At 35.6% G+C, this 13,544-nt stretch overlaps 1 protein-coding gene across 1 annotated transcript; it reads left to right on the forward strand.

Annotated features, from left to right (window-relative positions):
• The first annotated feature begins 1,319 nt into the window (after positions 1 to 1,319).
• On the forward strand, positions 1,320 to 1,725 carry LOC117093839 (cytochrome c oxidase subunit 7C, mitochondrial-like). The gene has a single exon (XM_033229306.1). It carries the CDS (start codon positions 1,402 to 1,404, stop codon positions 1,591 to 1,593), a length of 192 nt encoding a protein of 63 aa, XP_033085197.1. The 5' UTR covers positions 1,320 to 1,401; the 3' UTR covers positions 1,594 to 1,725.
• The last annotated feature ends 11,819 nt before the right edge of the window (positions 1,726 to 13,544 follow it).

The raw sequence follows: 13,544 nt of genomic DNA on the forward strand, positions 1-13,544 counted from the left end.
TCCTGACATTCAAAGTGCCGTAAGACTTCTGACACTATCTGTCTGGATTCACCACAAAAGGAAAAAAAAGTACTGTGAGAGTTAACCAACACATCCACATTTGTTCTTTTACTTATGAAGTAGGAAGGAAGATAGTCAGCTGAGAGTGAGGATAAAGAAAGACGTTAGAGATCTGAGGGGAGAAAGATAAGTATAAAATAGTTTTTTTAGGACAACAGAAGAGAGGAGCTGTAAGGAAAATACAGTGTGATTCACAAGTAGTACTGAGGGTCTACATGTGTTAAGTGATCATCAATTTAAAGTTTGTCTACTGTGTGTTTTCTCCTTCCAACCTCAGCTGGCTGCACAAGTACAGACATAAAGAACTACAGTCAGATGTAATAAGGGTTGTTTTATCAAGGGAATGTATTAAAACAGTAGATAAAGTAAAAAGAGGTGAGGTTAAAAGCAAGGTACAGTAATAATGACGTTTATGAAATGTGACTTACATAAGAAGAAAAGAGGACATAAATGGTATGAGAAATGGTGAAAGTATGGTAGAATCAAGCAATTTAAGGTATACATGGGAGTGGAGCATTGTTGGACTTGAAATAACCGGAAATAAACACAAAAGAGTCTAGAAGATGGCACAGTGCAGGATGTTTGAAATTGTACTGTGGAGGGGTGCCACTCTTGACAATAATAAGGTAACAGGATGACTGTGGGACTGAGGGGACTGAAATTGTGTAGAGAGCAAGTTAGTTGAAGGAGACAGGGATCTAAGGCACTACGGATGAAGAAATAATCTATGTAAATACTACGATCATCGAAACCAAAGAATAGTGTTGGAGAGAGTTATCAACCAACCTGGTGTTAAAATATTTGGGAAGTGAGTCTTGTTAGTACCTGCGAGATTGACAGATGGCTACAACATAGAAGACAGTGGGTGATCTGGTCTATAATGACATTGCAAACAGAGACTTTTTTTAATACATGAGGAAAATGATCTGGAAGTCGCAACATGGAGTATGAAAGAAATATACCCTATCTCCAGAAAACATGTTCTGAGAGATTTGAAAGAGAAAACAGCCACCATCTGAGAGGGATCTATAGACAACTGCATCATTAGAGAAGAACAAAACGTCAGTTAGGGAACAAAGCTGAAGAGAATATTCACAGAAAAGTTTGAGATTAATGGTGATTTTGGTAATGATGAAGCCACTTAAAATATCTTTTCCTTGAAGTGTAAAAGGCTTTAATGAATTCAAAAAGATAGAAATCATACAGAATATATTACCCAGGAATTAAATATAAAATCAATTACTTAAAAATATCTAGGTCCTGAAAACAAGGTCTTGGTGAGGTGCCGCCATTTCATCCGTCCTCGGTCTTTGCGGCTTTCGCAGAGCTTCCAGCAGCGCTATGTTGGGCCACAGCATCCGGAGGTTCACAACCTCTGTGGTCCATAGGAGCCACTATGAGGAGGGCCCTGGGAAGAATTTGCCATTTTCAGTGGAAAACAAGTGGGCGTTACTAGTTAAGATGTGTTTGTACTTTGGATCTGCATTTGCTGCACCCTTCCTTATAGTAAGACACCAACTGCTTAAATCATAAGGATGTTTCAGTTTCTTCCATTTAACAGATATGAAGAGCATTTTAAGAGATACAGCCTCTGGAAATAGATCAAACTCTAACTCATGGCATACTAGATATGTTTGTCAATAAACTTATGACATGAATGCTTAATGCCTCTTTTTTGAAATAGGGAATGTAATACTTGGCCATTTGCCTACTTTATTAATTTGGGTAACATTCCAGTATTACTCTGTGGTTTAGCTTATTTAATGGTGTTAAACTGAGGTTATATTAAATTTTTGATTCCCAGGTCAGGATTTTGTTGGTAATTTATACAATAAAAGGGAAATACAAATAAAAAAAATCTAAAAATTTCTAAATAGTTAAAAATAAACCAACACATTTATAAATAATTAGAAGAGAAATTAGAAAATATTTCAGGCCGGGCGCAGTGGCTCAAGCCTGTAATCCCAGCACTTTGGGAGGCCGAGACGGGCGGATCACGAGGTCAGGAGATCGAGACCATCCTGGCTAACATGGTGAAACCCTGTCTCTACTAAAAAAAAAAAAAAAAAAACTAGCCGGGCGAGGTGGCGGGCGCCTGTAGTCCCAGCTACTTGGGAGGCTGAGGCAGGAGAATGGCGTAAACCCGGAGGCGGAGCTTGCAGTGAGCTGAGATCTGGCCACTGCACTCCAGCCTGGGCGACAGAGCGAGACTCCGTCTCAACAAAAAAAAAAAAAAAAAAAAAAAAGAAAATATTTCAGCATTGAATAGAAATAAAAGCAAAAAGTGTCAAAATTTGTGTGATGAAGATAATCAGAGCTTGGGGGACGTTTGTGGCTTTGAATGCTTATATTAAAATAAAGAAAAATTTCACATCAATGATTTTAATTCTCAATATTGAAAGCTAGGAAAAGAAAAATAAATCAAAATAAGTAGAATAAAGGTATTAAAGAAGATCATAAAGCAATGAAATAGAGAATAGATAAGCAATAGAGAAAAGTAGCAAAGACAGAAAAATAGATATATTAAACATTTTTTTCTCTTCAACAAACATCACTAAGAAACTGATAGTAAGTTACTTTCTGGAAGAGAATTTTTCAGTACGTATATCTCGGTACTTATATATTTAGAATAAACAAAGAAGTATAAAAATTTAAAAATAAGACAAAAAATACAATGAACCAAAGATTAAGAAAATACTTCACAAAAGAAGATATATGGATGACTGGTAACCATATGCAATATGTTCAACAAATTTAGTAAATTCAAATCACAGTGAGATCCCACTGCATATCCACTGGAATAATCAAAAAGATGAACAGTGTTCAATCACTATCAAGTGTTGGCAAAACTGAATTATTGGAACTCATTGTTGAAGGCAGTATAAAATTTTGCCTACTCTGAAGAGTTGTTTAGCTGTAGTTTATAAAGTTCAACCTACACATGCCATAGGACCAAGAAATTATACAAGTAGTTATTTACCCAAGAGAAAGAAACACATTTATCCATTTAAAAAAAGACCTTGTATACAAATGTTCATAGAGGTTTGGGGTAAAGGAACCCACATGTCAACAAGACAAACTGTAGTATGGATAAACTTTAGTATGTTCATATAATGGGTCACTACTTATCTATGAAATTATATCAGTTACCAAAATATACAGCAACACGGAAGAATCACAAAAACATTCCAAGTGAAAGTAGCCAGATACAAAAGATTATCTACTGTAAATTTCATTATATGAATTACTAAACAAGTACAATTAATTTAAAGTGATGGAAATCAAATCAATGTTTGCTTGGAGAGAGGAATAGGAGTCATTTGGATTGAGAAGGGGCATGAGGGAACTTTTTGGGATGACAGAAATATTCTGTATATTGATTAGCACAATGTTTACACAGTAGATACACTTGTACAATTTGTCAAACATTAATGTTAATGTACTTAAATGAAGTTAAAAAACTAATAGCTTAACATTTATTTTCCTGCAAATCATGGAAATCAGCAAGAAAAAAACATTGTTTTAAGAAGATAAAAACGTTTTTTGCTTAGTGCTTTTAGTAATTCTTGGGTAATTTCAGATGATGAATCGCTTTGTTTAATACCTTATGGCGTTTTCACAAACAATGCAACATTATTTTTAAGGACATTTCTATTAACTTGATAAAGCAGATTAGTTTTTAATGAAAATATGTCCTTTGGTTCTAAAATATGTCCAAAGAAAAGTTTGTATTTTGTAAACTTATTTCTTATTCTCTCTTGGTGGCTAATGAGCTTTAATTAAGTTTAATTACAAAGTTTATCATGATGACAGAAAAGTATATAATCTTTTTCCTAATTCTCTCAGGAAAAAATAAAATTGGTTTCTGTTCTAAGGAGTAGGGAGTAGAGGTACATATGATGATTGAATAAAGCAACATCTGCTATATACATTTCTTTATATATATTTCAATTAAGGAGCTTTCATTATCCTTGGACCAGCAACATAATATAACCATGAATAATTATTTTTTGTTTCCGAAATTATTTCTGCTTTTAAGAAGTTTGTACTCTCATAGCTTACTTTTTATTTTTATTTTTAAACTTTCAATTTGTTGGTTGCACAAGATTATCTTATTCTGAAAGCTTTCCTTTTCTTTCTCACCAACCAATCCCACACGCATGGTGGGTGTAGTATTGGAAACGAACTTCATAGTCTTTCCGGATCTACTCAGTGTATAAGATGTCTTGTTTCCTCTGCTTGTATTCCACAAACTATCTGCCTCATCTTATTTATTGAAGCTTATCTGTCCTTAAGTAGATGAGATCATGCTTATGCTTCAGAAAGCTCTTTCTGCTCTGATTGGATGTTTGTGCTCTCATTTTAGTCTTTTCCCTTTAATCTCTCAATGTAGCTCACCCTACAAAGTATTTCCCTATTACCTTGTTTGGGCGGCGGGGGGACACCAGGTAAGAAAAGGTGTTTTTATTTAATTTAAAATAAAAATCTCTTAGGATTAATGAAACCATATTTTGCCTAATACAGTATAATTGTGTAATAACTATTCATGAGACTAAAGAAAAATTAATGTTGGAAATATTCTTTCTAAAAACAGTTATTATGTTATCTATATTGAAATGAGTTTCAATATATGGGAATAGTGAGGTCTGGAAAATTGATACTTTCAAAGAGCATCATGAAAATGACTTTTTGACACAGGGAGCAAATTCATAAAGAAATCTAGCAAGATTTGAGATAATGATGCAGGATTCTTTTTGTTCCTTAGTTCAGCTAAAATCCAGGTTCTTATCACATGACCAGGAAAAATTAGGCAGGCACCCGTAAATATTGAAAGGTAAAGAGAGTGGAACAGGCCAACAGGCTCCCACCTCACAGATTGAATACCAGGCGACCACACCCAGCTGAAGAGTCCAGGCTCCTCCCTGCTATACTAGGTGAGAATTCCAGGTGCCTCCACCCACTCTCCCAGCGCGCAGGCGGGCCGCCAGCCCTTTATGGTCGCTCAGAAACAAGGTCCTGGGCAGGTTCCCTTATCCGCACAAGAGCAACTGATGTGAACACTTGCGGGGCGGATCAGAGATTCTCCGGAGACCCTCGCTATCTGCCTCCTGCATCTATCAACAGGATCATCCTAGGAAAGAGAAATTTGTATTTTCTCCATCAACACAATGAAAACTTTTGTCAAATGGATAAATGACATTTTTTGCTTGTGGTTGTGTTATTTACAAGTTTGAAGAACGAACTAAAATATCTGCTTTTTTCTTTAGAGCTCAAGCAAAGAGAGGTCGGAATTTTATACCTCAGTGGACCCAATTTCGGCATGACATTAGAATCAGAGTAACATTTCATTAAAAAGAAGAAAAGAGGTGGGAGAACCCAACAACAGAGCAGGTCATAGCGTCCCTTTATATTTGAACAACAACAACAAAACAACAACAACAACAACAAAATGCTTTTGAAATGTTGTTTTCTTATTTTCATAGGAATATAGAAATCTCCTTTTTGGTTAAAGCCCATTTTGTAGACTCGGTAGAAAATTCGCACCTATTAATTTCAATAGCTCTGGTCTTCGGGGTTCTGATTATAACAAGTTAAAAACAAGCATATATATGTTTTGTTTTTGTTTTTGTTTTTCCTGCTGAATGCTACAGATGGATTGTGCCTCTGACAGTATATAACTCTCTGTTAAGAAAATAATTTTCAGTATCATTTATAGCAATCAGAATAGATATTCTTTGGCAGAATGGATGATCTGGAATTATGTTTGAATTAGACAATGATTATGTGTGTTTTCATCATTGCTCTTGCTCCATGTCCTGATGAGGTTACTGAAAGAAGGTTCCTATTCACCAGGTAGGAGAGTGTGACATCACTGATCACTGGAAACATCTGACTTCCGGCTATCACAACTTCTCTGGGGAAATTCTGACGTGTTTCCAGGGACATTCAAAGCCCTCCTTTGTGTGCAATCAGCCAACCTGTAAGCTTCCATGTGTAGGAACTGCACAATTAAACCATATAATATAAGAAACAAAACATGATTAGAGTAAGGTGAAGATATATAGTCCACACCCTGCCTCACATCCTGAAGGTGTCACACTGGGTCATGTAAAAATTGGGAAACCTGTGAAAAAAATTTCAGCATAGTGTTCTTTCTCATTATATTTTACAGTACTGGTAATACTCATTATCTTCACTATATTAACTAATATCAGTTGAATGTTCACTATGTGCCAAGCACTATAATAAGCACTTCCTACGAATTATCTTAAGTAATACTGACAAGAATGCTGTGTCAGCTTCCCATAAGGCTTAAAGTTGTTATTTCTCTCTCCTAGTCTGCACCTGATTTCATCATCCCTAAGAAAGCTTCCAGTCAGGGTGAGGTACAAGATGAACAATTGCTCCCTCCTGGATCGCAGTCATAGCGATTATCACTATGGCTGAATTCTCCTGTGGAACAGTGCTCATGTATGTATCTCTTTCACAGAAAGGGAAAAGTAAACTCAAGGGAACTGAGTTTACCACCAACTAGTGTATGACCTCTTTCTTAACCTTTTTCACACTCCTACTTCCTTACCTGTAAAGGGAAATACTATTTTTTATCTTATAGACCTAAACTTTTATATATTAGGAATTGAGGAATGCAAGTTAGTGCCTTCAGCTCAGAGCATTTCTTCCATTACCCAAATGAGACCATAATAAAAGAATAATTTTTGCTTAAAAATATTTTCCCTTTCAAAATCTTCTCATAAACACATATTAGAATGTTTCTTTGCCCCCAGATAATTATGACACTTTAATTTATAACTGTCTATGAACACAGTTTCCTGGGGTGATAATATTAGAGGGGCTGATAGAAGAACCAAAAAAGGGGCGAGTAGTACTGAAGAGGAAAAGTACACACACACATTTTAACTATGTAGAAAAACATTGGTGCAATGTCTATAGCACGCCTTTCTGGGTTATCTGATCCTAATTTTATGGTAGCCATTTTATAACTCTGAAAGTTATATATAACTGATAGCAATGCAAAATAATGTGTGTATGTGTATATGCAAATGAATACTGGCTAGTGGAGAGAAGAAACCCTCCCGCCAGGAACTACCATCTTTGTCTCCATTTGTACACTCATTTTAGTACTCCTATCTGTAAGTGTGTATGTCCTTGAAGTCTCCTTTGAACTGGTTATAACACCTCACCAGCTGCCTCATTAGTGAGTTATTTAAATATCTTTAACATATGATTATTTTTATATCGGTATGAAAGTCATGACTCTTACCTTGTTCGAAAATTATCCTTTAACACTCAAGTCTCAGTTCTGGTTTTATCTACCTTTGGACATGTTCGATGCATACATCTTTAATGAGCTGAGCCTCTACTTGAGCTTGCCCATGTCAGGTGCTCTGGTAGACAATAGAAACAGCAAACACATTATCCCACACAGAGAAAGAAAAATGGCTGACTCAGAAAAATAATGCATTTCCTGTAAACCTCTCAGCCTCTTTTGTTCTTTCTTCTTTGCTTGCTTGCTTTCTGTCTTATGAAGTAAGACAAATGAGATGATTATTTCATTATGATGAATGATACAAGCATAGGTAGAGTGCCTCTCATTTGTAATAAAATTGATAAAGTATTTAAGCTAAAAAGATTATTTTTCAATGCTACAAAGATTAAATATCCTTCCTTATCAAAAGGGGAGAAAAGTGACACACCACTTTGTTCTGATCGAGATTTTTACTATAAAAATCTCAAAAAGAATTCCAAGGAGACAGAGTGGAGACTGATTTGGTGACTTATTCTATGTAGACAGGAAGAGAGTAAGAATCTGAAAGTAACTATGGTACAAGACTGCCAATAATTGGTTCACTCACCATTGCCTGGGCTGACAGGTGAATTAAATTGAAAGATATGCCTGCCAGGTATTTGGAAGACTTTCGTCTTCTCACCCCATTATATGCTTTGAACTTTATGTTGTGTCATTGTGACAAAATAAAGACTCACAGAGTAAAAAGCTAGCCTTTAACTCGACAATTTAAACCATTTCTTACTTTATTGTAACACTCTATGTATTTTCTAACTATAAAGAGAGATAAAAACCATCACAGGGTGGACACATTAAATAATTTCTATTAAAAGAGGACATGACCCATTACTTTCACTGTGGCCTTTATTTTTCTGCATCTAGAGATTTAATTTTATGGGAATTGTAGAATAACTATGGTGCCATTATAAAATCTCAAGTACGAAAGCTATGACTACAAAAGCAAAGTGTAAAATTTGATACTATTATCTGAATGTTTTCTCTCCATTTATTCACATTTTCTCACTGGTATAATTAATCAAATTCAAAAAATATTTATCAAACATTTGACCCTGAGGATATGGCAATAAATAAGAGACCCATAGTCTTTGCATTCATGATTTTACATTGTAATTGAGGATTTAAGTTTAAATCTAAATATAATAGTTTTTAAGTTAAAAATAAATTTGAAATAGGCAAACAAAATTCACACATACGAGTACTTACATAAACAAAACTCTGACAGTAGGTCAGTGTTATGCAGATAATTAAGATAAGGTGATGTTTAAATAGTAATTGTTGTATATTACACCAAGCAGGAAAGGTCTCTTCAGGAGAGTCTTTCATTTAAGCTGTGATGAAAATGACAGAAAAGGACAGAGTCCAGCAAACTGAGATGACAGCTTCCTCGAAGCAAAAGGACAGCTAGGTAAAAGATAATTGAAATATGTTCAATATATTGTTCAAACTAATTGTATGTTTAATATATATTTAGATCTATATATAAAAAAATGAGAAGACTACCTCATACTCAGAATGACTACTAACAATAAAATAGAAAATAACATGTTGAAAAGGATAGAAAGAGGTTGGAACCCTTGTACAGTAAGTCCTCACTTACCATCATAGATTGTTCTTGGAAACTGTGACTTGGCACAAAACAAGATAATGAAACTAATTTTACTATGGGCTAACAGATATAAACAAGGGGTGACTTTCCTACAGCATATTTCTGGTCACAGAAACATTATGAAACTTCTAAATAAAGCCCCCAAACACTTCTCACATTAAACACTGGAATAAAATGTGGGTTATACATACATTTAAGACATTAGTACAAACAAGTAAGGTCATTATTTACCCACTTATTTCAGTTCAGTGTCGTGGGTTCAGTTTGGTATCATGAGTCCCCGAGGCTCAGAGACCAAGGCAGGAACGAGCTCTTGACAGGAGGCCATTGCATCGTAGGGTGCACTATCACACACACCCACACTCACTCACGCTGAGACCACGTAGACGCACCAATGAACCCAATGTTCATAGCTTTGGGATATGAGAGGAACCCAGAGTACCTGAGAAAAAAAAACCCAAGCAGACATGGAGGGAACGTGCAAACTTCACATGGCCCTGGCAAGGAATAGATTTTTCTGTTCTCATCTACATTATAATAAAATGACGTTGAATGAAATGCTGAGATTGGTCACACTACAAAGGGAATGATCTTAGCACTATGGAACTGTGCATTTAAAAAATAGTTAAGACAGTAAATTTTATGTGATGTATATTTTACTACAATTAAAAATTGGAAATGTCTAAAAGAGAAATATAAAGCTTTTTTTTAAGAGAAGAACATGCTGTTTAATTTAATATATGCCCATTTTTTGATTTATTGGCTTTTAATTTAGAGAGAAGCAGCTAACACAAGAGTCTTAGGAGACACAGCAACGAAAACAAAGCCATTCCCGAGAAGCTGCCTTATCACAAGGTGGACAGGGAGAACCATGCTCAGGGTTGATGTGTTCGTTCTTCTTCCCAAGAATGTCCACTACCTGAAGGCGAAGCTTTGGTTTGACGTATTCACTGTTGTGTCCCAACACCTAGCACAGAACCTGACAAATCATGGACACTCAAGAAATATTTGTTCAGTTAATTAGTCTATTAATAAAAAGAAGGTATTGCCATGGGCTCAAATACTAATCTGTTCACCTTTTTCTCTTTTTCCATTTTGAGGAATATAGCTCAGGGTTATATATAAAATGCACACAAATCAAAAGAATGAGACTTTTTTCTTTTCTTAACCTTTTTTGTCTATGAGAAGGGAGGAAAAAGTGATCATAGAGGGCTAGATGATGATAGTAAGTTAGATCAAAATGTCAAGGTGTTTTAAAAAATAGTAAGCAATAGTACTAAGAACTTAAATGAAGATAATATCTAGAGAAAATAAAGTTTAATGTTGGAACTTTTCAGCTGAGAGTATGCAGAACTTTAAGAGGACTTCTCATTGTCTAAGACTCAGCATTGAGGCCACTCCTTACTGTCAGAGCTGACAGTAAGGACTTAGATTTGGAAACCTGGAGTCTCAGGACTGAAGTGAAGAGGGTGTGGGGAAGAAGAATGGTGGGGATTAACCCTGGGGATTTTTTGAAAACTGGGACATTTTGATAGTAGCAGATATTTAGTTAGAGATAACTGATACTTCATTGAAGAACCACAAGGAAGGCTCCATTTGGTACAAAAATGCGACATTTCCCTAATCTGGATTAAAACTTTCGTATTTTTAATAGAATGGTGGTTCTCAGAGTTTACAAAGATAGGTATCTGGGAAACATCCATAAATTTCAGATCCTAGGTCTCTACCCAGACAGCGTTATCTTGAATCAATTTTTATTTTTAATTTTTTTAGATGAAGTTTGACTCTTGTTGTCCAGGCTGAAGTGCAATGGTGCAATCTTGGCTCACTGCAACCTCCGCCTCACAGGTTCAGGTGATTCTCCTTCCTCAGCCTCCTGAGTAGCTGGGATTACAGGAGTGTGCCACCACACCCAGCTAATATATGAGGTAAAATACTATGACCACAATGGTTTAATTCCCATTTGTAGACAGGTAGGTTATTTCTACATTCATCTATAGCAAAAATAGTAGATTAAAATATTTATAATACTTGTGGTATAAAACTATACTGCATATAGCACAATTTATAATTGATAAGATACAGAACCAACTTAAGTGACCATCAACCAATGAATGGATAAAGAAAATGTGGTATGTATACATCATGGGGTACTACTCAGTCATAAAAAGAAACAAAATAATGTCTTTTGCAGCAACTTGGATGGAGCTGGAGATCCTAACAGAAGTAACTCAGGAATGGAAAACCAAATATTTATGTTCTCACTTATAAGTGGGAGCTAAGCTATGAGGATTCAAAGGAGTAAGACTAATATAATGGGCTTTGGGGACTCAGGGATAAAGGTTGGCAAGTGTGTGAGGGATAAAGGACTATATACTGGTTACAGGGTACACTACTCAGGTGATGAGTGCACCAAAATCTCAGAAATCATCACTAAAGAATGTATTCATGTAACCAAACACCACCTGTTCCCCAAAAGCTACTGAAATAAAAATAAAAATTAAAAAATATATACTGCATATATTATGAATATTATATATTATGTACCTACCAATATATGAAGTATAGTTGTGAGTATATGTTGTACGGCTATATGTTACATATATATTTACAAACGTGCATATATGCTTATGTACATATATATGCTTATGTATATCTATCATGTACCTATTTCCAACAGATTTGTACTGTGAAAATATACTAGGTGCCATGTACTATGGAAACAGAAATAAAATAATAAACAAATAAACAAACATGGAGTTGACATTTTAGTGGTTTCAAAAGTCAGTAAACAGGTTTATGCTTAAATAATATGCCCGGTGATAAGTGCTATGAAGAAAAAAAAGCGCAATAAGAAAAAGAAAATTGAGGATGGTACTATTTTTAGACAAAGAGGTGTGTACAATTTAAATTTTGATAAATTCTGTCAAATTTTTCTTATTAATGCTCTAGTTTAATGTCTTCTCATTGTCACTGAAGTTCTTCAATATTATCATGAGCTGTCTGAATATAAACTCCTGCCGTCTTTCCCTCCCTCCCTCCTTCCTTCCTTCCTCCTTCCTTCCTTCCTCCTTCCTTCCTTCCTTCCTTCCTTCCTTCCTTCCTTCTTTTCCTTCCTTCCTTCCTTCCTTCCTTCCTTTCCTTCCTCCCTCTCTCCCTTCCTTCCTCCCTTCTTCCTTCCTTCCTTCCTTTTTTTCTTTCTTACTTTTCTTTCTTGTTTTGCTTCCCCATTATAGTCTCTCTTTTTTCACTTTAATGATACATTCCAAAAAATAGTAGATAAGCTAGATATCAATTTGGATTATAAACTTGTATTTATTGGGCTTTCTCTGAAGTCCTCCAATGAGACCTGAGAAGAGATATGCTTTGCTTTTACCATATATCCCTGGTTCGTGGGGACTAACTATCAAAGAAGGCTTTATGGTTAATTTCCTGATCATGGACTGCTGTGTATGTCATTGTATGTGTGTTTTCTCGAAAACTTAGACCCTAAACTCCTATGAAGGCAGATTTGGTATTACAGATTTGCAAACAAATCATTTTTTTCCTACTCAGAGCAAAGGTCAAAACAGATTAGTTTTCTTGTTATCTCTTTTGCTGGACTGCTTAGTTTTTCTGAACATCTGTCTCTGATGGTGTTGTCATTAAACTGTTTGAAATTCATGCTTGAATCTGATCCAAATCTAAACTGCAGGAGCCAAAACTTACATCCTTTCCTCATGTCTAATACAATTCTAGCTCTGGATTGCCAGGATTAGTTCAGCCATAGCATCAATGATGGTATTACTTGGTTTTGACCTCCCTTTTTGGTTTCGACCTTTTATTGTCATATGAGCTCAGCTATACACTTAAAATATATCATCATTATTAGGATTTTGTATTAGGACAATTTTCAGGATATCTAGTCTGACAATATTTGTAAGAATTGAAGTGCTAGACACTTTTCTGTATATTATACATTTTCAAAAATAGAAATAAAGTGTTGTTAGCTATGCCCATTTGTTTTACCTAAAAAATACAGTGCTTCGAAATGAAAAGCTAATTTATACTAGCAAGGTATCTAGACTGTTTTATTGACAGAAAGAAAAGGCAAAACTGCTAATACTAGACTGTAAAACCAGCTAAGGAACTGTGGTCCAATTTGCTCTTCTTATCTATTTCTCCTCAATTTTATGGTACAAAAGTCAACCAGTTTCTCATATTATTTTTTCAACAAATTCAGGTACACATAAGAGATTTCAAATATAGCTTAACTAGTGTGTCATCCAGGAACTGAGATGGTCTCTCGTTCTTTCGCTCAGGCTGGAATACGGTGCCGTGATCTGGGCTCACTGCAACCTCCACCTCCCGGGTTCAAGCAGTTCTCTGCCTCAGCCTCCCGAGTAGCTGGGATTACAGGCGCCTGCCAGTATGCCCAGCTAATTTTTTGTATTTTTAGTAGAGATGGGGTTTCACTATCCTGGCCAGGCTGTTCTTAAACTCCTGACCTGGTGATCCACCTGCCTCAGCCTCCCAAAGTGCTGGGATCACAGGCGTGAGCCACCGCCCTGG

Source organism: Trachypithecus francoisi, unplaced genomic scaffold, assembly GCF_009764315.1.
Source record: "Trachypithecus francoisi isolate TF-2019V2 unplaced genomic scaffold, Tfra_2.0 Lachesis_group12, whole genome shotgun sequence".
Taxonomy (NCBI): domain Eukaryota; kingdom Metazoa; phylum Chordata; class Mammalia; order Primates; family Cercopithecidae; genus Trachypithecus; species Trachypithecus francoisi.

What these genes read in the sequence shown, in the direction of transcription:
- LOC117093839 (XM_033229306.1), top strand. Translation starts at nt 1,402, where the DNA reads ATGTTGGGCCACAGCATCCGGAGGTTCACAACCTCTGTGGTCCATAGG.